Genomic DNA, 27654 nt, shown 5'->3' on the forward strand with positions numbered 1-27654 from the left:
GGACACTTCCAACCTAATATCCTTTTAATTGCTGCATATAACCATGTATAATTGTAAGACACTGGCTTAGTGCTCAATTTAAAGTCCTACACTCAACATCTGGTAATTAAAGCTTGGACATGTATATTATGAATTGACCAAAAGCACATCCTTTCCTTCCTTGTGTACTGTGCTGTTAAACTTTGAAGAGGCTGAAACTTACAAAATAGCACATATAAAACAACTCTTGGTAATTTAGACCTTATAACTCAAAATGACAAGTTGTTTTTTTTTAAATAAATTTCATACACCCTGAAATATTTGTATTTGACATGAAAAGAACTGCTTTAATATCCCAAATGAATTTCTCTAAGACACTAAATGATGTTCTTTATTAAGTTCTGCTCAACAGGCTTGAGGTCTTTAGCCGTTTACAGATTTAGTCTAGATGTTATGATACAGAAGTACAACCTTTACGTGTTTCAAAGTAAAAGTTCCTTACAGAAAAAAATGTTACGTATCAAAAACAAACCGACAAAATGAAATCCATTTATACACTTTATTGATAGCAAAAGATTGTTACTCCTGCATCTTCTCAATGGTCTCCTCCTTGTATTTGCCCTCCTTTCCATCAGCACGAGACTTGGCCTTGCGTTCTAGGATCTTCTTGCGGTCCTTGTCCAGCTTTAGCCTGGTGATGACCACCTGCAGACAAAGAAAATGGTGGTGGTTGGTGGGGTTTTAACAAAGCATGAAATGTCTCAAAAGTATTGCAGCTAACCCTTGAAAGAGGAACAATGTCTAATATCAAACTGAATTCTGGCACAAATTTAAGGTCGCAGTAAATTAAAAGAAATAAATAGAGGAAATAATATGCCCACCAGTTACATTTTTCCTATACAAAAAAGTATTTTTAGTTACAGATGTATTTGTTTTTGTATCTTTCATTGAAATGATTAATTCTAAATTATTTTAAAGAGATTAACCCCAAATGTGAAGTCAACTAATATTAACTTCTCACTCTGTATGGCATTTACCAAGTCCTAAAGTGTTCTGCAGCTGACCGGCCAGAGTTCCTTACTTGGTTAAGTGTTTGACTGGACAGAAAGGGATTAAACCACCAGAGGTTGAGGAGTGACAGGTGTTACAAATGCTCTTATAATAATCTTTTGTTAGTGAAATCCACCCGTAAGTGTCTGAGTAGCAGCTGTAAGAGCTGGTCAAGTTCAATAAATGCTAAGAAAAGTTTTAGCACTTCCTTAGCATCTTAGCATAGAAAACACTGAAGCAACTTTATGAAAGGAGATAACTGTGACACACAATTCCCTTTAGCTGAAACGTTCACTTGATGATGTTATATACAGTTGCACTGTGGTTCCTGACACTGAATACAAGAACATGAGGATGAAGAACCTGCGAGAAATACATTTAACTTCTGTGGCAAAGTCACATCAAAACAGAAGAACATGTCTTGATAGGACACTTGGCAGCCAATCGCTGATATCCACAACTCTATGATGTACTGACTGAGCTTTTGGGTCGGGTCAGCTCAGCTAAAGGCAGTATGATTAAGACTCAACTGGTTCATGCACATGAAAATCATGTACCCAGCCACCCACAGCTGTGCACCTATGATCAAATGCACACCTGGACAGTACTCGGGTTGCAACTCAGGTAACCTAAACAAACAGAGCTGCAACAATCAGTTGATCAGCTGATTAAAAAAGAACAAAAATCAAAGTCAACTTTTGGATAATCGTTTAGGTAATTTGTTCAACGGTCTGTAACAAGAGCTGATAATGTCTTATATTTAGGATAGTCAGCCTCATGGCACTTTAACTCAAGTGCTATTTGCTTGCAAGTGAACTCTGGTGCGGTTTGCTTACAGTGGGAAATGCAAACAGAGTATCCAGCGAATCAAAGATCTATTCAACGTGCTGCACAGCTCGCTGCCTCGCCTGCTGCACTTACTGGGCAGCTTCCTCTGAAAAAGCAATTAGGTTTGAACTCCAAAGTGAAAACAGAAACCCCAGGACCGCATACATTTGGTGTTGCTCCATTGTTTCATTTTGTTGTGAACAAGCCGGTGGAAGGTTGTGGATTTCTGTTTTCGGTCCTGGCAAATCAATGAGCCATGTTTACTTCTTCGTTATGCTTTTGTCCCTCCTGGTCAGTGCTGTGTTGCCCTGTGTTGTTGGGGCAACACAGCCCCACACAAGCAGCTGTTGGAACTGTGTGACGTTGTTCAGGCGGTTTGGTCCACTTGTAAAAGTGCAGTGTTAAAGGGAACCAAACCAGATGAAGGTGTGACATTTTTCGGCCTTCCCTGTCCAATCAGAGTCCCCTGGACTATCGTAGTGTCAAAGCGGCCTAATGAAACAGGTAAACTGATGACATGGGCTTAAGCACACTTGTATTTCAGATGGACTACAAACCAAGAATATAATAGACAAAGATGAAAATGATCGTTAAATACAACCTGGTTGCTATGACCATTTGCCTGAAGAACACCAGGACAACTCACAGGTTTGCTGCAGATTTGGACATTAAATTAACTTTTCATCTCAGGAGGTGTTTTCAGTTATTTGGTATTATTAGCTGCACCCAGCTCAGGTTCAAGTCAAGCAAATCCAATCAGGTGAGATCAGCAAATGTCTTTAACACAGTGATTGTAAGATGTCCTGTTTCAGTCACTAAACTAACAGGAGAGCAAGGTACAGGGCAAAAGAGGCCTCGTAATGAAAATGATATAACCTAGATTTAATTAACTTGTGGCTGCTTTAAAATTATTTTGCAGCAGTCTACTTTATGCTACATTCATAACTGCAATGTCTATCAACAGATAAGCGCACAGTTTTAAATCTCATTTAAAAGCAGAAGAAAAAACAACTACACATAAAATAACCACATTTGCACTAAAAGAAATTTGATCAAAAACACCCAGATGTTCGACTTCTCACTGTGCAAAGTTATCAATATCCGCAAAATCAGCAAAGATCTTTGGTCCACAGAAGGTTTCTCGTTCAAAGTCTGAGCTTAAAGTCGTGTCTCTAATAATAAGTGAAGACTTCACACAAGTCAAACTTAAGTGTGATGTGAAAACATAAAAAGACAGTTTTACAGACACTGAGCACAAAGTTTCAGTGACAAATTAAATACATTCAATCTAAATTAAATACATCTACCAGTAAAAATAGAAATAAATTTTTTTTTTTCCAAAGGCAGAAGCACCTCAGATCACTGCACTTTATACGAAAACATAATTTTACAGCTTCAGAACACATCAAAAGAATATCTTTAAAGTCTCTTAAGTCACAAGCAGCATCTATAATTGTCTCATGTCAAGTATTGTTTCTCCACTGTTTAAACAGGTGATCACTGCAGAAATTACATCAACATAGTGTAATTACAATAACACAACTAGGTTAGATTGCATTTAGTCTGTAACTTCAACACCGTCTTCATATTTTCCATGTTTTGTCATTCCAAAACAGTGTTAACACTTCATGCTGGCGTTGCATTGGTGAGTGCCTGCCATTCAACTTCTGAATCCTAAATACAATTCGCTGTGCTTCACGAGTACAGTTGTAGGATACAGGTATTGCTCTCCAAGTGAACATTTTGTTTACACTTTAAGCAAAACTGTGAGCTTGCACTACAAGATTTAACTTAGCATTAAAGAAATCCCAAAAGGGCACAAGATCACTTTTCTCAGTTGCACGTTCTGACAGGTAAACACAAGGGGGGGCATACACTGTCTGTCCATGTGTGCGCGTAAAGTTTAAACTGACACTTTAACACCACTACCAGCCTGGGCAGACACAAGCACACAAGCAGAGGATCGACACTTATCCGTCTTACCTTGCTGGGGTGGATGCCAACATGGACAGTGGTTCCGTTGGCCTTCTCTCTCTGCACACGCTCGATGTAGATGACGTACTTCTTCCTGTAGACCTGCACGACTTTTCCAATCTGCTGGCCTTTGTAGTGTCCACGGACAACCTGAACGCAACAGTATTGTGAAGGTCAAGCAAATGAAGCTCAAATTCTGCAAGCCCACTGCAAAAGGTCTGCTGCAATCCAAACTAAAGTACCTGGACTTCATCATCTTTGCGGATGGGCATGGACCTCACGTTGTACTTCTGGCGGAGCTCCTTAGAAAGTGGGGAGGACATGATCTTCCTCCTGATGTGTGAGGGGGCATTGAAGTGCCTCTTGCGGTTCTTGCGGCGGGAGGATGTTACAAATGGATTCAGCTTCATGATGCTGAAGCAAAGAATAGATTAAAAATCACTTATTACATTCTCAAGTAACAAAGCTTACATTTCTGCCAAAAATCTAATGTCAAATCCTAGAATCCTAAATCTTTCAAGCACTCACTATTATTAAGGTTAATTGCACAATGTAAAGATTACCAGTATGTCTTTGCGGTGTACAAACTTGAGACCCAATGGGCAATTTGGTGTCAGTAAACTGGGATTAAAGATTCCAAACAATGCGTGAAAATACAAAGTACTTTATTGAGGTCTATGCGAAGTGAGGTCTTCGAAGCTAAATGCTAACCTAGCGAGATGTGCTAGGAAGCTAGCATGACAAAGTACACAATGTAGAGGCAATTATTTGATTAAGATGGTAGTTCTGAGAGTACTGAAGAATATGTGAAACCAACATAATGCGAGGGAAGCGGGATATTAATCGCTTTCACCCGGTATCTAGCTACTTTACTAGCGTTGGCAGACATGCGGATACAGTCAGGACTTTACAGGGAGAACACATACTAGCGGTATGTTTTTATTAATCTATCTCCACAATGTGCTCAATACTGCCGGACATTTATTTGTACTGTTTTTTACTTTGTGTTCAGAGTTGTACATCATCCCACAGTTATATTAAATGGAGGATGGATAGTGATAACTTTGGCGAAATTGTCTGCCTGGAATTCTTACCCTGCCGTTTGCTCCTCTATGGCCGGCGGAAAAGAGACTCGTATAGTACTTCCGCTTGCATTAGTTCACACTCAAGTCTCGCGAGATGTCCAAGAAAGCGATAACAGACCCAAACACTTGCACACTGGAAACACAATACAAAACAAAAAACATGTACTTGGCAGGTATACCATTGCTGCATTTATTTCCAGTTGTTGAATTCTATTGATGAGGTAATTTTGATTTTTTTTTTGTCAACTTTAAAAAATATATATTCTAGTTTATGTTACCGAAAGTTTAAAGTAACTGGATTTTTTCTGGATAAACGTCACACGGGAATATTTAGCGAATGTTTTGTTTTTTTGCGACAAAACTCCTAGTTAATTTAAATATTGCCATAAGATGGCGCCAAACGTAATTAGTCAATAACCTGATCAGCAGACAAGTTTTGTTTATGATTTATGTAGTTCATGCCTCTCTTCGCCACTGTTTGTCATATTTCCCTTCACTCAAATCAGCTGACAAACAAATACGTGGCGGTGCTTTCAGCGCCATATCACGCTTGCATTGATCTCCCTGTGAGTACAGCAGCGATCCCGTGTCCAGCTTAAACAACTCTGCCACATAAGGAGTGAACTACGGACAGGGACGCCTTAGACGAGCTGACACTGTGCGCTGTTAGCCTGCTGCCTGCATGCGAAAAGTGATGCTGTCATAGCCCCCTGCGCCGTGGTCATACAGCCTCTTTTCCCCTCCCGCACCTCCCTGGATCGTCTCTGGCTGGCTGTCGCGGCAGCAGTGCGGATGTGGAGCCCGCAACGCAACGCTCTTCACCCGACGGCAAGCACCGGAGAAGATGAAATGTTTTTCCCGTTACCTCCCGTACCTCTTCCGCCCTCCGAGCACCATCCTGTCTTCCACTTGCCACACCGAAGGTAGGGTGGGACGCAGACAGGGCTTTCACGGGGGCTGCGAGTTGCTTACTTTGTACGTGTGAGATGAATGTTTAGGCTGTTGTATGTCCCTGACACATACTGTGTATATCTGCAGAAGTTAGACTGCTTTGCCCGCTGCAGATTTGTCACAAAACGTGAAGTTGTTTGAGCTATTATTAATTGTAGACACGGGCCAGAGGTAAATATTTCTCCAGCAAATAACGTAAACAATGTAAAGGCTGATTGTGTGCCAGTATTTTGTAAAAAGTGGCACTCAGGCCTACAGCATGCCAAGAGAGAAAGTGAGTTTGAGGAGTTGTATGGTAAGTACCTCCATTGCCCCTTACCCCCAGTTCTCTCATCCATTTAGCCAATTCACATTTTGTTTAGGGACAACACCCAGTTTAATTATCTCAGTTTAGAGTGTGCCATCCCCTAGAGATGCCAAAAAGCTTTCCTAAGCCGGAAGATGCGCCCAGTCCATAGAGGGTTATTTCTCTGGAGTTTCACTGAGTTCAAAATGTTGAACATACCCGCAGTGATAGTAACAACCTAAATTACTTCATATGCTGGCTGGTCAATCCATCCTGCTGATTGAGCTGTCAGATGCAGCCCAAGAGGATCTGAGTGTTTGTATAACCAGCCATTTACTAGGTCATAATGTGGGAGACTGAGGCATTGCATTATTTAGCTTTGCATGGTTGCCCTCCCTCCTTCCTGTGCATGCTCTGGCCTCAGCCCTCTGGCACAGGAAGAAAGATACTGTGGTAAAGTGCGGTAGTGGTCAAAGCTAGGGTCCCTCAAAGCCTGTAAAGCTGACCTATATACTGTAAATGTTCTTAAAAAAGGAGAAACACTTGAACACTCTTATGGTCATTACACCTTTTTTCTTTGCTCAGTCCCATCCCATTGCTCTCACCCCTTCAAAACTGCATCCCTTGTTTCCTCCCTTCAGTTATCAATCTTAGCAATTTCCCATTGGTTAGCCACTTACAATTACGAAATGTAGCTTAAAAAGTTCTAAAAACACACATTTGTGAGTGAAAAGACAACAAACTACACACTAATCAACAAATACAAATGTTATCCAACAAAATATAGGAAATAACACTTGAATAAGAAGTATTAGTGTCCGAAAAGTCAAGGACACATATACAGTCACTATCTTACTGGAGAAAAGTTGTCCAGATGACATGATGTTATTATAATGAAAACATCTCTATCTTAAAGCAGCTCGAGCATCAAAATCAAAGCTTAAAAACCACACTTGAGCTTCTGGTTTTAAAAGGTGAGGCACATAAACACTGTCTTTCTCTTTCATTTCACCTTCTCCCACCTTCTCAACTCACTTTCTGACTCTCAATCTCTCTGCTTCATAGAAGGGAGGAGTAGGATAGAGGAAGTAATGGATCATGAAACGTATGAAACGCTGCAATGTTCAGCCACAGTAACATGATCCCGTTCTGCTCTTTGTCCGAAGACTTTCTGAAACAGTTACAGGCAGAAAGCAGGAGTGAGAGATGTTGAGTCTCATGCGCTGGAGGCCAGCAGGGTGTGATGATGACACAGCAGGTGACCCTGGAAATGTGATGAGTAAAGATGGTCCGGAGCACTCCCTTTGTGCAATATCTGCTATATGTCCATGTTTCAGAAAGTCAGAAAAATGACACATTTTGGCTTTGATAACATTATTATTGCCAAAATAGCAAGGACTAGTGTGTTTGCACGTCTTGATGTGACCTTGTTGCCGTGTTTTACACATCTTGTGAGCCTCTATGAGGCTGGTCAGTGCATCATGATAATCCTGCTTCCTGTCTGCTGCCTCCAGCTGAGCAGAGTTAGCCCCAGGGAAGATGAGTGTGCAGCTACCATGTTAGTGGAAAATACATTATATAAGCCCTGTATTGCACCCTATTTGTGTTTGTGTTGTGTGTGTTATCTTTGTTTATCTGGGCCATCGTTGAGAATTTTATGCTAGCATCACTCAGATTCACCTGGGTCCAGCATCTGAGGGACACACAGCGAGCTTATATCTCCCTCTGTTTTGACCCCTGTGTGAGTTTGCATGAATTTCTCTGCGGCTTTTATCTGTTTCTTGTTTTTTTGTTTGTTTTTTTCTTCTTGTTCTCCCAGTGTTTTCCCTTCTTCTGTTTCACATCAGTCTGTCAGTTCTGCTCTGATGGATTAAGCCTTAAAGTTCTCTGGTGGGTGTGCTGCTCCCTGCCTCTGTTTTGTGTTTGAGTCAGGAAAAAATGTAGGTCCCCAAGTGACACCACATCACATTTCTCACTGCTATCAATCAACAGAGCCCGTCTTGGATCAGCTTCTTCCTTCTTTTAGTTGCTGTACTGTCTGAAGGAGACTCTGTGATACGCTGCTGTCAGTGAGACAGAAAGCAGAATAAAGTCGGAATTTTTGTGATTCTGTCTGACAAAGAACTTCTAACTTGAATTTATAAAGGGAGAAGTGAGCTTTTCCATGGCAGCGCCTGCGGGGGAACTCTGTCATCACTTGTGTCAAAACGTGACACCGAGAGTGTTGAGAACACATCATAATTATGTTGGTGTGTGTGTGTTCTGTTATCAGACATCCTGCAGTGTTGTTGTTAGTCTGACAGACATCCAGTTCACAGCTCAGAATGCATTCCTCACGATCATCCTGTGCTTGCATGCCACTGGGGACAAACAGTTACACACTTGTACACGTGACCATTCTGTTTCAGTTAGGTCAGCTTTTCAGACAGGAGATTGTCCTTAAAGGGAAACTAGGCAAAACAATTAATATTGTGCTTCTATTGAGTTGTTTTTGACTTGCAACGTCTCTGGATATCATGTTTTGCTGGTCTTCTTTGGATTCCCCATCTAAAGGCTTGTGACATGGGATGTCTGTGAAAACTTTTTTGCTCTAAGCTGATACAATCACGATGGCATCACTGTAGCATCATTAGGGTTATTTCAGCAAACTTCAGCAGGCTTAATATAAACGTGACAATATAAAACCTTCAACATGCTGATTAGTACTCCTTATGAAGAGCCAATTGTAATTCATATTTAGAATTAGTGGATCTCCACCAATTGGCCCATTGAAGTGGGCCACATACGCACAGTCTCATGTATAGTCAAATGAAAAAGAATGCACATGATTTAAAAAGAATTAGAGAGATTAGAGGAATACAACCTGAGATCAACAAACGTACAGCATAATACACTGTACCATTATCAATTAAACAAAAACAAAGTCAGCATGCAGAAGCAGTGTGTGAAAAACCAAGTCCACCCTCACTGCTTCCATAGAACTTAAGAGGGTATGGAGCAGCCAGGTGCTGTGATTCAGACATCCTTGATTAATTGATCATCACCAAGCGTGAAGACCTCTTTAAAAGCAGAAGTTTTCTAGAGCATTCGGATGTGTGTTACACAATGCCAAGGGGGAAAGGCATCAGCAGTGATCTTAGAGAAGCAATCGCTGCTGCCCATCAATCTTGGAAGGACTTTAAGGCCATTTCCAAATAATTTGGAATCTGTCCTTCTTCAGTGAGAAAGATTATGCACAAGCTGAGACATTCAAGAAAGTTGTCAGTTGTCCCACGAGGCAGTGTCCCGGTAACTTTACCCCAAGGTCAGACCATGCAGTGCTCAGAGAAACTGCAAAAAACCCAAGAGTCAATGCATCTCAGACACCACAGGCCCCAGTTAGCCTCTTAAATGGCTTGTTTGGAAGGGTTGCAGGAGAAAGTATTGTCTCCCTTACAACAACATGTCAACATGGAATATAGTAGCTAAATTGAATCTGAACGAACCACAAGACTTGTGGAATAACGTGATGAGACCCAAAGTTGAGATGTTTGGTAATGGAAAGCCAAACGCAACATATGAACACACACACCTCCATTATATTCAAATTCAGTGCGCCCATATTCTTTTAAGATTGGAATTGTCTTGTGGTCTGAAAATGTGAAACTTTGAGATCTCTTTTGGATATCATAACCAGTTTTTTCCCTGGGTTAAGGAGGAGAGGATTCATCCAACTTGTTATCAGTGTATAGTTAAAAAAAAAACGGATGCCATGCTGTGGTAATACTGGCAGAGATTACTAAAGTGTGGAATCAATCAGTAAAAGACCTCCCTGCACTTCAGGCCTGTCAACTGTTAAAATAATTTGCTACAATATTGAAATAAACAGAATGAGTGAAGAGAGTCCTTGGACTGTTGAGAATCTTTAGACTCGTGTTGAGCAAGAATAGAAGAACATTTGCTTTGAGAAAACACAACAGTTTGTTCCGTTTAAACATGCTGTTGATCGAACATTTTTAAAGCATGTTGCTGCCACCAAATTCAATTCTTTTCAAAATGAGGTGCAACAAGGTTTAAATGTTTGTAGAACACTTCATTTTTTAAAAATTTATATTATATGTGGTGCCCCAGCATTTCTGGAAGCAGGCTTGAAAATGATGTACGGATTACACTGGTACTGTTATTGACCTTTATAAATGGATTATGTATTGTTATGATTGGACCAATCCACATTAGATCATGTTTTCTCAATGTTATAAATTTGTAAAGAAAAAACAAAAGAAAGATGAACCTTGCTTTGTTCATTGACACCAGTTATGTCCTTGTGGTGAAGCTTTTCACTGTTGACAGAGAGAGTTAGGAGTAACATTCAGTACAGTGGGAAGCAGTTACACCAATCTATAATGAAGAAGGATTGCAAACGCAATGCCATGTTTAGCAAATACAAATGGTAAGTCAGGTGTATGCTGAGTGATGTTTGCGTTTAAACATTAGCCGGATCCATAGCTGTTTCTCACCTTCATTCAGCAGTGACTCAAGTAATTAATGCTGAATTAAAAGGAGGGAAACAAACAGGCGTGAAAGAAAGTTAACGTAAAACCTGATCGTACCCTTTGGAAAAAACCTGAGCAGAAATATGAGACAAGTTATGTGGGGTTAAAGGACTAAAACATTTACTCCCACCGAGGTGGACCTCAACATGACGTCCTCTGTCACAGTGAGAAGAAAACACCACAGCATATCAGTATCCTTCTCACACAGCACTCACTCACAATCTCACTTTACCACAAACACTTCCTGCTAGGTTTCCACATGAAAACGAGGAAAGACGCAAAACCTCACAGGAGGTAGTGCATCATTCCAGCAAAAACAGTACTGCTTGTCCCCCCCCTCCCTTTATCATTGTTTTGCAATATGTAGAACTAGAAAAAAAAAATCTCCTTTGGCCTGTAATTAAATGGTGAGCGACAGTGTTTTGAAACCCCTCTGCGACGCTACATCGACTTTGCCTCCGTTTGGAGCCGCAGAGCCAGACAGAGAGGCTCCTTATCAAGTCGGACTGCTGGGCCTTTGGTCTGCTTCACAAGGTTGCAGCGGCTACTATTGCGTTTGGGGTAAATATAGAACATCAAGAAGGGCTTCTTCTTTTTCTCAGTCTCCTTCTTTGCCCGTCTCTCTGTGGTTTTATAAAAGGTCCTGATTGGTTGAGTGAGCTCGGTCACTGTGAACAAATTTACAGTGCTGCAATAAAATCAGCTCATTAAATCCTGATTTATGGCAAAGGTTCTTACATCCTGTTCCATGTGTCGCTGAAATAATCAGTGTTTGCGGGCAAGCATGGCAACGAAATGCAGTGTAACAAACAGGATATTCCTGGACGTGATATATTCTTAGATTTGGTGAACATACCGTTGGGGTATTTATTTCCCTTTTGCTTTTCATTTTGACACACAAACCGTACAATTAAGGCTGAGTGTTGGACATGGACAAGGGGACACACACTGGTGACAGTCTCATCTTGTTTGTTATGCAGCCTTTTGTGTGATGTTAGACTAGAAGAATATAGAGACCCAGCTTGGATGAAACTTTAATGAGACGGCAGTGCGGCAGTGGAGCGGACATTCAACTGATTAGAAGAACAAATAATAAAACAAAGAAACTACACATATACAAAGCAATACAATGGGCAGATGTAGTAAATGTGTATGAAACGCTGCTGTATTTCAGTTATCATGTGCTCAGGGATGGGAATGTATATACATATTGACACTTATATTCCAGGGGTTCTTTTTGTCGTAAAAAGGCACATAGAAATAAAAATAATGTCTCAGATAATTCAGATGAATAAACATACGATTTAGATTAAAAATTAACATCTAAAGACGTGTGAAAGTTGGTTTTAGGTGGCTACATGTGCCTGCTAATCTAATTTTTGGTTTTAAAAAGTAAATGGTTGTTAGAAGCTATTATCACTCCCTACTAGTTGACCAGAAGGTGTGTAAAGCTCATGCTGATCGCTGATAAACAGGAAGTAACTGCTTTTGAGAGTCCAGTTTCTATGAAAACTCCCAAAACATTTTTCTTTTGTAAATATTTAAAAATTTTGAGTTTGAAAATGATTGACAATTAACTCTTCTGACTTCAAGTTGGAATTATGCAACCCAGCCTCACAGGCGAGCCTGATGTAGTCGCACAAATTGAATCTCTTGATTTGTGTCAAAAGAAGAAGTTTTTGGGTTTTGTTTAGCTTATATTATTTGCTACTATTAAATACAAAAATGATTTAATAAAGAAAGATGTTGTCATCACGTTTCATGGAATCAAAAAACCTGACTTTTGCAACACATTTAACAGATGAAAACGTGTGAATTTGGAGGTTGGAGAGGTGGAGTTACAGTACAACTGTCAAACTCAAGTGCAAGTTTGAATCCTGCTGCAGCTACTGATGTAGCTTTATTAGGAGTAACTTTACTTTTACATGTTAATTTTTTTTGGTTCAGTTGCTGCTTTGTCACTGTTTTGCACAATACAAACAATATGGTTAAATTTAGATGCTATTTGTTTAGCAAAATGCTGTGGCATTGTCGCTTTCATGCAAACACTGTTATAAAGCATCGCTTTAAAACATCATATTAGTTTTTACAGGTGTAGCAGCTGGTTGTCTGGTTTTTCATTGTTTGTCTCTTTCTATTTCTGTTCCGTTTCTTTTTCTTTTCTCTTCCTCTTTCCCTGTCCCCCAGTCCGGTTCAGCACTATTACATGTTAAATATTGTAACAAAAATAAATAAATGGGCAGTCGATGGGCATCAAGGGGAGCTTTACATTCATAAAGCTTCCCTTGGCAAAGCGAATGTGTTTGGCATAAACGGTATTCAGATTACAATTCTGATGCCATAATGCTGGACAGGACAAGGGGGGAGAAAAAAAAAAACATCCTGTTCTTGGCTTATGAGTTTCTCAGCCTCTGTGATGGAAGCGCAGGCTTTGTCCTTCTGAGATATACTACTTCTGGGTGGTATGGAAGAAAAAAGAAAAAAAACTCCAGAGTTCATGGCACAAATACAGAGTTTGGTGTTGTAAGACGAATTGACAGTTTGATATGAGCCACGCTGAATTGTGGTTATGATTATGCAGTAGTGTATTAATAATGAATGATATGAGCTTGGAGCCTCAAATGTGTTTTTAATCTAAATCAGGCACTCATTCACCTGCCCCCAGTGACGGGAGCTGTATGTAAAGAATTATATAGTGGGCTCATCATCATGATGAAAGAACGCTTTCTGACACTGATCCAATCATTTTCTGAATTATGCCCCCACTGCTGCACAATTTAACTCATCGTGTCAATTCAGGTATTTGTATGCATTTTTGTGAGGAAGCCCACGGAATGATTTAAATATAAGTGAATACTGAAGTCTCTAGCCATTTCTGTTGTAATTATCATATTGAATTTAGCTGATTATCTTACCGCCACAACTCCTGTAGTTGTCTTTTGTCCTCACTTATAGGGAAAAAAAAACCTAAAAAGTGTGTTATTATATATAATAAATGTCTAGCTTATGTGATATATAATACTGACTCATTTAAAAGTTATAATGATAAGAAACTGAATAAACAAAATTGAAAATATCTTGAAACCATGAACCTGTCCTTTAGCACAATGCATTATTACATTTCACGGTGCATCGAAGGTTCCTGTCAAAATATATGAAATCCCAATATACTTTCGAACAGCACAACAAAATGGAATTCTCACTACTTAGGCCACTACATGATGAGTAGTGAGTGATTTCAGACACAACTTCGGGGTCCTTTTCTAATACCTTCAAGCTCACAGCTTTAAACACTAGATGACAATATCAAACATTTAGAACCAACAAAAACAATCCAGTGTCATGATTCTCGAACACTTTTAGTTTTGTACTTTGTCTTGTCACTTCCGGTTTTATTTTGAATGTTAACTTCTCCTCTCGTTTCAGCTAACTTGCCCTTCCTCCCGTGTCCTGCGTCTGCGTGTCTCCCCTGATTACCCAAGTGTTTCCACCTGTTCCCCTTGGATCCTCATATAGTCTTTGTCTTCCCTTGTCTCGTTGCCAGTGTGTTGTACCTAACAGTCCTCATCCTAGCCTCCGAAACCTATTGCTTGATTCCTTGTGTTCCAGATTCCTGACCATTGTGGTATTCAATATTTTGATGCCTTGTTTGTTCGCTGAAGTCGAGCGTTTCTCCTTCATAGTTTTTCTTTTGGTTAATGTTTGTGTAGTTTCACAGTTTAGCTTTGACTAGTTTTCATAGTCGTTTTTGGTTTCCTCCTTTTGAGAGATTTTTGTTGCAATGTTTCATAGCTCCTCCGTTATAGGAGTGGATGCATGATTTTTGTTCTTTGATGTATTCTATAGTTCCTCCATTAGAAGGAGAGTTTTCTTTGTTTCACCTCTTGAGAAGAGTGTGGTTAAATTTAAATATTAATCTTTTCATAGACCTTTCGTTTTCCTCCTCGAGTGGAGAGACTGTTTCTTTTGATGAAGTTTTATACCGGCCTCTGACGCTTCTATAGTTATAGTGATCAGAGCCTTAACAATTTTCATAAGTGTTTATTTCTCTGTCCGGAGACTTGTTAAGAAATTTTATATAATAAAGTATCTTACTTTGAAATTGATCCGGCACCTGTGTCCTGTGTCCTGCTGGTTTCTGACATCAAGGAAAACGAGAGTAATTTCTTCTCAGGATAGTAGACAGTCATAGGGTCTGAGACGCATATAAACCTAGTGTTTATCTCAGAAATTCAAACCCACACATGCCCATGGGAGTAATGGCAGAGATCCAATTCGATTTTTGTTTAGGTGCCCTCTTGTAGTTTCCTAACAGAAGGTTTTGTTTTTTTTTAAATACACCTCTGAAAATAGCCATCGGTTCTTGCCGAGTCATCACAGTACTGCTTGTGCAAAATAACCCTTGATTATACAGTTGATATGAAGCAGGGATCAAACATTTCCAGAGCAGAGATGGCTGTAGGGAGAATGAAGGTTCTGAGGCATTTGCTGTTTCGGAGTGTGTTGTAGTGTCTGTTTGTTAGAAATATAGAGGGAGAAAGAGAGAGGGAGACACAACTTCATCATGCCATAGTGTACTGAAAGCTTTTACTGTTCTGTCTTAATGCTGTTCTACACATCAGACACGGCACTCAATGAATAATGTAGCCTAATGCTACTGTTCTGAGGTGGCAGACAGCAGCAGTACATGAAGTACCAGTCTCTGTCTCCTACTGTGTCTATTAGCCCCCGAAGCCCTGCATATACACACTCAAGGTTCATGGAATACAATACTGAATGAGTGGATGGCACTAGATGAGTCATAACTGCTCTGTTGCTATCAGCCTCAGTCAGTTCTATATTCTTGTGCATCACCAGTTCACCTTTGAAATGTACAACTTGTGATAAACAGCAAATCACTCAGATGCACATGATCCACACTGCCATACATACCTTATTTATAGCTGAGTTCCCCATTGTAAACTTTATTAGGAGTTAAGTGGCCCCATCTAAGATGAGGGTACTATTGCCCATCAAAGTGTTTATGTACAATAGTTCCCCCCCAGGATCAGTGCAACTTGCAACAGACCTGTATAACTGAATTATCAAACAACTTTCAGATCTATCTCAAATTCAGAATTAAGGTAACTTAATGATAACATGTTTTTTGGCAAATACCTGTAATGCAGCATGTTGAACTAAGGTACAGAGTATTGTGAATATTGTACATTAGAAATAGATACAGTAGTAGTATGTCAGTGTTGACATTATGAGTATCAAGCATATCATTTAAGTACAAACACCTCATGTAGACTCTTTTTAAAAGCATACACAACTGTTAAAGAGGACTTCTAATTAAAAAAAAAAAATCCCTTTTGTCTTTGCTTGAGACCAATTCAAAAAGCCTTGAAAAAAAACCCTGAAAAACCTGGCACTTTATTTGGGGCCCCTCAAGTCTGACAATGTGTAAATTCAGTAAGCGCCTTCAGATTTGAATGGGAAAAGTATGTCACACTCCCATCTCAGAAAATGAATATCCAGCCTTCACATGTTAGTTCCCAGTTTAAATCATGCTGTATTCACTGTACCTCGAAAGTGGGAAGTTGAACCTGTTTTGCGCACAGCAGTTATAGCACATCGAACTTGAAATTAAAAAGCTAACAATGCCCTATCATGATCTGATACCCAGACAAGGAAATATGACTTCTATTTGATGTTCTTTAATTCTTCTCTTGTCAGAAGTTGTCTTTAAATGCACCACCTTCTGCTATTAGAAATACAAACTTTGGTCATGTGTAGCCCCTGTAACAGTTCTTGACATAAAGATTTAGTTTTAGGTCTGAAGCTAGGAACTACTCAGATGGTAACAATGTGCTTCACGAATTATTGTGTGCAATTTGGTTCCAGTTTTAGTTTGCATGGTTGCTGGAAAGCATATCACGGATATTTCATTAGGAGCTCAAGAAATTGCCAGCTGGTGAATAAAAGGGCATGGCTCCTTTAAATCAGTGTGATTTTTCTTTTTAACCTTTTTTCTTAATGTTTTTTTTATGTAATTTTTACAAGGTACTGATCAGGGCAGCCTTTCAAATGAGTCATTTTAGGGTTTTGAGGAGCTTTATGGACCAATATTAATTTAGCATTTTAATAACATTGCCTAACACATTATATACACATACTTCATAACAATTAATTATTTAACGGATACTACAGCTATTCAGCTCATTTACAAGGAGACCATTTTCTTTATCACAAAAAATTCGACCTAAATATCTCAGCTATTTATATATGATATTATGAATACTGCAAAGCCCTGCTTCCTGAATCATTTGCTCATATAGCACTGCTTTTGCATGTTGAATGTTGATGTAAAGCTTAGACACGTGGCTCAGAAATAGACAGGATTACCTAATAATGTTACTAAGAATCAGAAGGTTAGCAAAGACTGCCAGTAGAAAATGGTAGCTGACAACAGAAAGTAAAGACTTCAGGAATACAGTGTCACCAAATTCGTTCAATAAATTGCTGTATTTGATTTGTGCTTGCCTTCTGAAATGTTTCTTAGAAACTTAAATTAAATTTGAATTTCCACTGTTTGTCAGTCCAGTGTTTCTGGCTAACAGAATCAGCTTTGTTTCACTGGAGCTTCACCAGATTTTAAATCTCACCATGATACCAGTACCACAACTCAGGGATTATGTAGACGTGACTGAACGACAGTCCGTAGGCTTAGCACTTGTTATCTCATTTGTTTAATGAATTCATATGAGTCTTGAGAGCCTCAAACTGATTTCAATCAGAAGGCAAAGACCCCAAAAGAAGAATAAGTGCAACAAAAAAGAAGATACTTTTTTTTTTTAGATCAATTTAGGGGCTAATGGGTTTTTAATGATACATTTTGCAGTCTCCAATCATAAAATGACACATTACCCACATCTGCACATTACTCACATCCGTTTTTATGGTACAGTTTTACTGTTTTGCCAACTTAAAGAAAGAAAAAAATGGGGAAAATGTTTTTAATTTCAAGTATCCTTACTGATACTTGATACTTAACGGAAATAATACTCAGAGACAATGACACATTCAAATGAATTCTTAGCCTGATATTAACTTTGAAGTAAATGACCTTCTCATCTTACTTTGCAGAGTTTGGCTTTATTCAAACTGAGCTTTGTTAACTTTGTATAGCATTGGCTCCCTGTGATTAGTTCACATTGATCGAACCAAATGGCTCTGTGACCCATCTAGCATAGGATGTGTCTGAAGGCCTGCTGTGTGACAAAGTAGGATACCAAGCTTAAATTAGATTTCTCACCAGCAGCCAATTTTACGCTCAGAAATTACTTTTAATATATATTTCTGACAGCCAAGACCCAACATGCTTAGTTGGATGTATTGTGAGGGATTCAGTTTTTTCTTTGGTCTTTATTGACCCACACATTGCCTCATACCAAGACTTTCTCAAGGCTGGCAAAGCTGGTCCAGCGTTTGGAAGTACAGCAGCTCTGGAGAGCAGTGGCGCTGCAGTGGTGTGGGTGGCTGCAAACAGTGGGGTGTATTTCATTCAGCCCATCTAGACTGATTCGAAGTGTTGTTCAGTCTAAAGGCGGTCACGCTGCAGAGTGAAGCAGGTGATCGATGTAGGGGGAGGGGTCAAGATGAGAGTGCAGATTTTGTTTTGAGGGGGGGGGGGCTCTATTCCGGTAGAGTAGAATCTCAGGTTTGGCTGTGACACACTGCTCTGCCTGTTTTCATACCAAACACTTGTCTCTGGCATCTAACCAGCTTCAACTTATCAATGCCTCCAACCCCCTCAACCTACCACCATGCCCCTTTATTTCCCTCCTCTCTGACATTTTGGCTCACTCCTCTCTTCCCCATCTTCTCCATCCTGACTCTCATTCACTACCTCCTACGTCTGGCTTTTTGTTTTTTTTTATTTCTCTTTCCTTCACTTTCTCTTTCTCCACTCCAATTGAGCTTTGTTCGTGTCTTCCGGTAGTACAGAGGGCTGTTGGATAGAACGTGGGCCTCCAGGTTTCCATAGTGATACATTGTATCTTGATGTCATTAGTATTGACGGTGTGTAGCAAGGCCAAGCGGTCCTGGCACAGAGGCTGTTGACTGTTTACTCAAAACTTAAGCTATTCACTTTTAGGTTAATGTGTGACTCTGCATGTGTGTGTGAGACTTAATTCAGTTTGTCTGCTTGTTGATGTTTTGATACTGGGTGAAAAGGCAGCAGATAGCAAAGCTGTTTAATTTGTGACTGTCTGACATAAAACAGTATGATCAAGTTCCAAATGCTGGATTTGCACCAGGAAATTGCTGTTTAACAAGGAAACATCCTTTCTGGCTGCCTGCTTATGGTATGATCATTGAAGCATGTCTGTAGTACATAACTCCCAGCCCGACTCCCTGTCTCACTCTTCACTATTCTGGAAGCTTCGCTGGCTCATCTGTCTGAGGAGATGGGCGCCCTTTCAACACTACTCCCCTCGGATATATATGTGAGCGTGTTTATCTATGCTTGTATTCGCCCAAGTGACCTCATATATCTGTGGTGATTACTCAAATCTCAGGGCTGCTCCCAGCACATCTCCACCTCTGGTAGCTTGATCAGCTCAGAGCTCTCTTGCAGGCCCTCAGCTGGCAGGTTGCAGCCTCTGTGCTGCCAGTGTAATTAGGTCTGCTTGGTTTCTGAGACCAGGAATGGACAAAATATGGATCCCATATTGATGCTGTCACATCACATGCAGGCAGAGCGCATCTTTTTTGTTTATCCAGGACACATGCACTGATCAAATTTGTATGTCTGTCGACTCCTTGTTGCATCGTCCTCTTGTAATTTTTCATATTTAATATAATAATTAAAATGGACACAGGATGTTAACAAAATCATTTCCTGCATTGACTGAGACATGAACTGAAGTTTGCAAATACAACATGTACACACACATTAGCATAGCTCAGTTTGGGAACATTATACTTTAAGCCCAACCAGTACCAGAGTGCAGACATTTGGTGAATAATTGATTAACACAAATAAACCAGTATTTCACTCTGTACTCGCAGACAGGAATTTTAAAGCATTACTGAGAGCAGCTGACTTCAGATGATCATGAAGGATTAATTGTCTTCATATTGTTTTTTTGTGCTACAGAACACATTCAATTTCTTTACAGTTAAAGAAGAAACAGCAAACAAAACCTGTCTCAGTACAACTGGACACAAGGACAAAATTGAATATCTGTTGAATTACCTTTTAGGGGCTTTGAATATGAGTGCTCCTCTTCGTACGCCTGAAACTAGCTGCAAGTAGCAGATGCATTTAAAAACATTTTTGAAAAAAACTTGTTTGAAAGAATAATGTTACCTGCTAATTGAAGGGCACAGTTTCAAAAGCAGGGCTTTAAAGTTACACCATGTAGGTAAGCCAAATATATACAGTCGTGAAAAAAAAAGTACACCCTTTTTCAATTCTAAGGTTGTCAAGACAATATTTTAACTAACCAACCTGTTCTTACCAGGTCTCGAAAAAAGGTAGAAACAACAACACACGAAATGTTACATTGAGTGAAAATCTATAAACTAACAGAAAAATCCAGAAGCAGCGTGGGAAGTCCACCCTTTCTGCCCATCAATCTGGGAAGGTTTTTAGACCATTTCCAAACAATTTGGTCCATCATTCTTCTGTGAGAAAGATTATTCACAAGTGGAAAACAGTCAAGAAAGTTGTCAATCTTTTCAGAAGTGGATGTCCCAGTAAGTTCACACCGAGGTCAGACTGTGCAATGCTCAGAGAAACTGGAGAAACCCAAGCGCTGCATCTCAGCCTTTGCAGGCTTCAATTTGCATGATAAATGTTAAAGGTCAGGATGGTAGAATTACAAAGAGACTAAACAAGTATGACTTGTTTGGAAGGTTGGAGGAGAAAAACAGCATGGCAGCACAGCTCAAGTTTGCAAAATTGCATCAGAACAGACCACAGGACTTCTAGAACAATGAACTTTGGCTGGAAGAGACCAAAGTGAAGTTGTTTGGTAAGAATGCACAGCATCACTTTTGGAGAAAACCAAACACTTATCAGCGCAACCACCTCAGAACAACTGCCAAGCACGGTGGATGAGATGTGTTGATTTGGGCTTGTTTTACAGTCACAGGACCGGGACAACTTGCAGTCATTGAGCCGATCATTAACAATCATGAACATGTGAGGCCGTCTGTCTGAGAGCTAAAGCTTGGCTGCAGTTAGGTCATCAAAGACAACAATGATCCCAAATACAGCAGCAAATCTACAACAAGATGACTGAAAAAGACAAAAATCAACGTGCCTAGTTAAAAGTTGATACTTCAATCTGACTGAATTACTGAGACAGGACATTTAAAAACCTGTGAATAAATGAATGCCTGCAAACGTTAATTAACTGAAGCAGCGTTATAGAGAAATTTCCTCCACAACAATGTGAGATACTGATAACATCATACAGAATATGATTACTTCAAGTTATATCTGCTAAAAGGGGCTCTACAATTTATTGAATCATTGGAGTGAACTGAACATACTGAGAGCTGAATAAAAAAAAAAGCTTTCATATCACATGACTTGAACATCAGGTGTTGGCCATCAACAAAAATAAGAGGAGAATTATTTCTCCACTTTCAACCCACACAGAGGTGTCTTTGCTATTGTAAAAAGGTTGCAGTCTTAAATGACAGAAAACAATACCACATAGCTAGACAGACCATAGTAACCAAAATAAATCTAAATTTATGGTTACCATCAAACACATCATTAGCTGTATTCATATTTATGCCTTATATGATTAGCCACAAGAGGTTTCTGTGGTGGCTTGGCCATCACCAAATCACCACAAAACGACTGAATTTATTTAGACCTTTTTCACTGATGTCTTGTCCTTTGAGTCCTTGTGCAAGGGTTATGTCTAATTATTGTTGCCTATTGTTCACATCCCTGGTTATTGTTTGCTTTTTGCCCATAAGTTATTAGTTGTAATGACATATGATTTTCTTACTATCAATTTGTGCATATCAATTTTGCTATCTCTCTCAAAATTTCTCTGTTTTTAGGCCATTGCCCTTTTTTTTTTGACCGACTAATCCCCAGGGTCCAGCCAAAACAATCCCTGAATTACCTTTAAATCCAACTTTGGTGTAACCCAATCAGAGACAGAAACTAAACTCATGTAGCTGCATTTGTGTCAGTGTGCGTGTATATTTAAAAAAAACAAAAGTACAAAATTGTCAGCAGGCATTTTAGCAGTAAAAATACAATGTTAAAACTGATATTTGTGTTATATGGCATTGGCAAATTTAACCATGTAATGTTTCTTTTTGCCAGATGGTGGTGCTCTAAGATTTAAATTCCTCAGTGCTCATGGTTTTTACTTGGCACACTGTTTCATTTCTGAGTATACAAAGAAAAGTAGATAGATAGATAGATAGATAGATAGATAGATAGATAGATAGATAGATAGATAGATAGATAGATAGATAGATAGATAGATAGATAGATAGATAGATAGATAGATAGATAGTTTTACAGGCATACACATATACTGTGATATATATATGAAATTTAGTTTTTTTTCCCCCTTTTATATTTTTATTTTGATAAGTCCTCCTGTCCAGTCAACGTTGAAAGTGTTTTTGACCGACAGCCAGGAGGATAAACAGACAGATGGACTGATCACTTTTGCCAGAAAGTCTGATCTTACCCTGCCACATCACAAGTGGCCAATCCTTGAGGCTATTTTGCAACAGAGACCCCCTCATACCCAGATCAATACATTGAGCCATAAAAATCAAGCCCTGTTTATATGAGAAACTGGCTGCTTGAGCTTATTGATATGTTTCTATTAAAGCAGCAAGTGGCAAGAATTTATCATCACAGTGGGAGAGGTTTGACCTCACCTTAAGCTTGTGTTTTCATGTGTGTGTTTATGTAGTTGTTATAAAAGTGTGGATGGACAGCTTGCCACCCTGTGGGCAGCACAACTACAGTCTATCTGTGATCCACGCTGGCAGCTGCTCTGCCAAATGGGATTTTCCTGGAGATTACAGCCTCAAAGTGTGACACGCTTGCATGTGTTTTGTCTTTATTGTTGATAGAGTGCGGGTGTGGACTATTGTAATGAAGCAGTGTACTTTATTCGTGTGTGTGTCTGTTTTTGGAGGGCTCTTGAGCTGGGGTGCACAGAGAGCATGTTCTTTTGTCACATGGGGCTGGTTGAAACATGACTGAATAGCTGCAGGGATCCTTCTCTGGCAAGCTGTAGACAAAAAAGGGGAGGGAATGTGGTCAGATGTGGGGTCGGGCATTTTCCACATTGATGCTGTTCTTATTAGCGACACGAGCGCTTGTTGATTAGTTGCTGGTTGTCCAGTTTAATGGTGTAATGGTTACCCACATGTGGCTGGTACAAGGCAGGGTGATTTTACTATATGTTAACTGTTTAATGCTTTTGTTAATGATTTACAGTCCACCTTCTTATAGCTGAATTATTTTTTTTGATTTATTGGTTCACCGATTGCCAGAAAAATTATTCTGAAACTAATTTCATATTTCAAGCTAGATTGCACATAAATGTAATTGCAGTTGGTGAGGATTTTTTCCTTTTCTTTGTTTTAAATAGCTGTAAACGAATTATAATCAGCCATTTTTGACATTTTAAAAAGCCTGTATGTAATGTTTGCCTCTGATGTGTTCATATGAAATCTGAGTTAAATGCTATTAGAGAACAATTCCCATGAATTCCATTGCTATTGTAGATTTCCCCTTTTTTATGTTTTTAATTCACTTTGTTTGCCTGAGTGTCAGCTTTGTGAAGAGCTGTCCACGGTCCTGAACATAAGCTGTGCACGGCTCCCTGGTTACGCATGGGGAGGTGGCTTTGTAATGAGTCACTAACCTGCTTAACCTACTTTCTACTGACCGGTCTTTCATCTCCCCACGGAGAGGAAAGTGCTGTAGGATAAATATAGCATACTTATCAACATACATAGATTCAGTCCAACGCAATGCAAACAGTACTTTGCGTTGCTGGTGTACTGTATCTCTTCCTTTAATGCACCACTAATCATTTCCCTAATGAAATCCAGCTTGTCTCTGAACATGAGCTCTCCATGTTTGTCCCATTAACCCAACTGGTAGAAAATGTGTTGGGACGTGCTTGAACCTTTATTGAGATGAATATGACCAAAATAATGACATTTTAAGATCTTAATTGTCCAATTACGTGGGCAGCTGTTGTGCTGCATTGCAATGCCAGTTCAATTGCAGTTTCCTAGCAACCAGCGAGGTACAATGCAATGATTTTTCTGTTAAGTGGCATCCTTTCCTCTTAGCAAGACTAGGCTGTCTTCACAAAACAAATCATAATCTGCAGGGTATGTATGCACCTTTACCTTTAGGCTAATGTGGCTTTATCATTTGTAACATTGCCTTGAAACAGAAACAATTATAGATGTGTTTGCGTGTATGTCTTCCAACGGGATATGCTCGTATTTAGACATACATATGTTTTACATGTGCATCCTTGTATCCTGGAGGCATATAGATCAAATAGATGTGCCGCTGCAAACATAATTGTTGCAGTTGATTAATTTTTGTCCAATATGCCCTGTCCTGAGCTAATCATTGTACACACATTCTTTTCAATTAATTTATTATCAAGGGAGGCAGAGAGAGAGAAAGGTGGTGGGAGAGTTGGGGGAGGGGAGAGAAGAGTCAGGGGGAAACAGAAAATCCAATCCTGCTGGTCCGAAGTCTTGGAGCATTGGAGCATTAGTCTCATCCTGATGTAATTGGAATGACACCAAGAGTAAAGCCTGCTGATTTAGGGACAGCCTCTAGGCTTGATTTAATGCCCTCTACCAAAACTATGCATCCATCTTTTTATCTTATTTTCCTTCCCCATCCCAGGCCCTCCACTCTCTCCTTAATCCCTCCCCCACCCTTTCTGGCGCTCCACTCATTCACCTACTGCCATGTATCTCCATCTGTACCCTATTAATGGAACAGTATCAGCCTTTTTATAATACTTAAAGCCAGAAGGTTATAAAGAAAAAATACAGACTCTACTGGAAGTAGAGTTTTACTTAGTCCATGTGGCATTTATGTGCTTGAATGGCTGTGTTTTACTTCCACAGAGGTTATGTTTGAAAATTGAATAAATATTTCCAGACAAAAGCTTGAAGAAAAGGGCAGACTTAGAAGGTGGATGTAGGCCTGGGTGCTGTCTCTCTGGTGTTTGCTGCTGCTCAGTTGTCTGACAGATGGACTGCCAGAGCAATCCTATTACCCCCACGTGTTTAGCTGCTCTTAATGCCAGGGTGGGATGCCTGGCTAATTGAAGGCAATGAAGGTTTAGGGGGAGAATTTCATGCTACCCAATGATTATCATCCTGATTTGTTTGATAACACCAAGAAAACCTCAAACCATTGGATGCAAGTGAAAATTGTGACCATGACGGCTTTCCAGCTCAGCTGGTTCACTTTTATATGGCTTGTCTCAGGGACTTCATATCAAATCAGCTCAAGAATGAGATAGGCTTTACTGTATATATGTGAAATACCTGCCTCACCTTTCAGCGGCAGATATAATTTTAATTTTTGTTGTTGCTCTGTTGTTCCTTAGAACCGCTGGATTCTTTCAAAGTATTGTGTATACTTATGGCTATATGGCTCTATTTTACGACAACTATTACCCTTAAAGTCATATACAGGCTGATATTCTATTTAGGCTTATAGTATAATAGTGGTGTAAAATCTGACAGAGACAATTAAAATGTTAATCATAACTGTTTGTTTGAGAAATAGTAATTTATTAAAATGTCATAATTGTGACACCCATGTGTATCATATCAGAACAGACATTCTACCTGCGGGAAAGTCCTGCTGGCATGCATATTTGTTCTTTGTCAAGGTTTACTGAGCCATGAAAAGAAACATAGCTTTTGTTAATTTTATTACACAAGCTTTTCAAGATGTGACAAGCCAGATGTTGGCCGTGATTAAGGTTTATTCTTTTTTCACGAGGGCAAACAGTTATTGTTCGCAAAATAGTGAGCTGTTGTGACTTTAATCAAAGTTTTTTCTACTTGTGAACCCATGAGCTTGACAAGTGAATCATTCGTTCCCCAGAGAACGGAAAGCACGGCTTACTTTCAGTAAAATGCTTCCACATTGCAATATAGTCTGTATGCATATATGTAGTCTTGGAGCAAAGTCGGTGGCATACATATTTGATACAAACAGTTTGAAGTCCATTGGTCAAATAAAAATGATTGCAGAATGATGTATTTTTTAGCTGCAGTTGTTCCATTATTTGTACTAACTGAATTCAAAATACAATTAATAATACGGGATAGAATACATTTCTAATTCAAATCCCATAACCTTGTATTTGTTGGATTAATTGGATAAAAAAGTCAATATCTTAATGTATTTAAACCTGTCATTACTGCGTGATCAATATACTATTGACGGCAGCCTTGAGCTATGAAGTGATTGCAGTGAAGGTGTAGCAGTGTAACTGTGTTTCACAGATGCTGTGCAGTCGAATATCTACGTATACTACGTCTGCACTGTTGCTTTTGTATGCAGACGACTACTTTTCAGCCTGTGAACCTACATCAGCAATTCCAGGTAAAGCAATTACGACACATCAAGGAAAGCAATTGGGCATGACTAAAATATCATTGCCATGTGATAGTGTCCCTATGTTAGGTTCTGCTACAGCCTAATGTAACCCAATTTGTCCATATGATCGAGGAAAATTGAGGACACGCTCTCCAATTGTGGTGGCCCCCGGAGCATTTCCTGCAAGTCTGACGCACGGCAGATGGGCTGTAGACGCGCTGTCACTGGTTTCTGACCCAGTGGAGTGGGAGATAGGGTGTAATGAGCGAGAGAAGCGAGGTAACAGAGGAGAACAAGTAGCTGGTGGTTCAGAGGAGGAGGGCAGCATTAAGAGAGCCATGGAGCACAGAAACGTGAGGCCTTTTGAGCAAAGTCTCTCAGAATATGTGTGTTTATCAAACTGTGATCAGTTGGGCTGTCATGTGAGATCATATTTTGAAGTTTTTGGGTGTATATATGCACAATGAAAGGTTAAAAGGCATGGAGGTAGATAGTGGATGAGATTAGCAAGGCAACATTGATCCTGGTTTGGGTGTCAAGCAGGATTTCCCTACTCAGTACTTCATTATACATTCAGATATCTTTGTGCCTTAGATATGCCTGTGCTATAATCCCCCCCCCAAAAAACCCCCAAACAAAATCTGACAGAATTGAACCCCTCATCCATGTGACTTCATTCTGACAAACCCATTGTTTCACTTTCAGTTCTGTCTGCTTCACTCAGCTGTAACTTAGCCAAAGTCTTTGTGCATTTCTTTTGTCGTCTTAAATCCTGTTTAAATATTGATAGAGATGGGAAATACAGAACACTGACCACTCAGTTAGATCTAAGAGGGTCAAGGATGGCAGCATTTCTCTGCACATTTCATTAAAGGAGCAGAGGAGCGTAAATACAGAACACGTGAACTGCAGGCCGACGCTCCAACCTTCATTATCCCCCTGCATGGATAATGCTCTGTAATATATTCCGATGGAAATGGAGGTTGGAAGGTGATGGGGTGTAAAAAAAGCATGTGTAGGAAGGCCTTTTTTTTCTTTTTTTCTTTTTTTTTTTGCTACTAGCGGCCTACCTCCCTCACAGCCAGATCCCCATTAGTAGAGGAGCAGAGGACTGGGTGTGCAAATGGTTCCTGTGGATTAGACTGTTAATGCATTTAGGAGAGGGGGCTCCACAATCTCTTGATTGCTGCTGCTGCTGCTATGTGTGTGTTGAGGCTCGTGTGGGGAAGATACCCGGTCCCTTTGTGGAAACAGAGAGATTTAGCGTAAAGTGAGTAGATAGGGGCAGAGCTGCACGGCGCACTGATACAGTGCACACACACA

At 39.7% G+C, this 27654-nt stretch overlaps 2 protein-coding genes across 2 annotated transcripts in view; one reads left to right on the forward strand and one right to left on the reverse strand.

The window, feature by feature from the left end:
- Positions 1 to 524: 524 nt before the first annotated feature.
- Positions 525 to 5028, reverse strand: rpl26 (ribosomal protein L26). The gene is made up of 4 exons (XM_072396046.1): positions 4926 to 5028; positions 4074 to 4245; positions 3841 to 3981; positions 525 to 684 (listed from the first exon to the last, which is right to left on the reverse strand). Exons 2-4 carry the CDS (start codon positions 4239 to 4241, stop codon positions 559 to 561), a joined length of 435 nt encoding a protein of 144 aa, XP_072252147.1. The 5' UTR covers positions 4242 to 4245; positions 4926 to 5028; the 3' UTR covers positions 525 to 558.
- Positions 5029 to 5356: 328 nt separating this feature from the next.
- Positions 5357 to 27654, forward strand: part of ppp2r2ba (protein phosphatase 2, regulatory subunit B, beta a) — a 43761-nt gene continuing 21463 nt past the window's right edge. The window contains exon 1 of the mRNA XM_072396039.1: positions 5357 to 5839. Coding sequence (XP_072252140.1) covers positions 5761 to 5839 — 79 coding nt within the window. The 5' untranslated portion in view covers positions 5357 to 5760. The remainder of the gene's footprint in view (positions 5840 to 27654) is intronic.

The sequence above is a fragment of the Leuresthes tenuis genome, unplaced genomic scaffold (assembly GCF_036924035.1).
Source record: "Leuresthes tenuis unplaced genomic scaffold, fLeuTen1.0.hap1 SCAF_11, whole genome shotgun sequence".
Lineage (NCBI taxonomy): Eukaryota > Metazoa > Chordata > Actinopteri > Atheriniformes > Atherinopsidae > Leuresthes > Leuresthes tenuis.

Excerpts from the sequence above, each read along its gene's own strand:
- rpl26 (XM_072396046.1), bottom strand. The coding sequence starts at position 4,241 with ATGAAGCTGAATCCATTTGTAACATCCTCCCGCCGCAAGAACCGCAAG. Across the intron at positions 3,982-4,073 it reads GCAAAGATGATGAAGTCCAG|GTTGTCCGTGGACACTACAA; the intron begins GTACTTTAGTTT and ends TGTTGCGTTCAG. Across the intron at positions 685-3,840 it reads TTGGCATCCACCCCAGCAAG|GTGGTCATCACCAGGCTAAA; the intron begins GTAAGACGGATA and ends CTTTGTCTGCAG.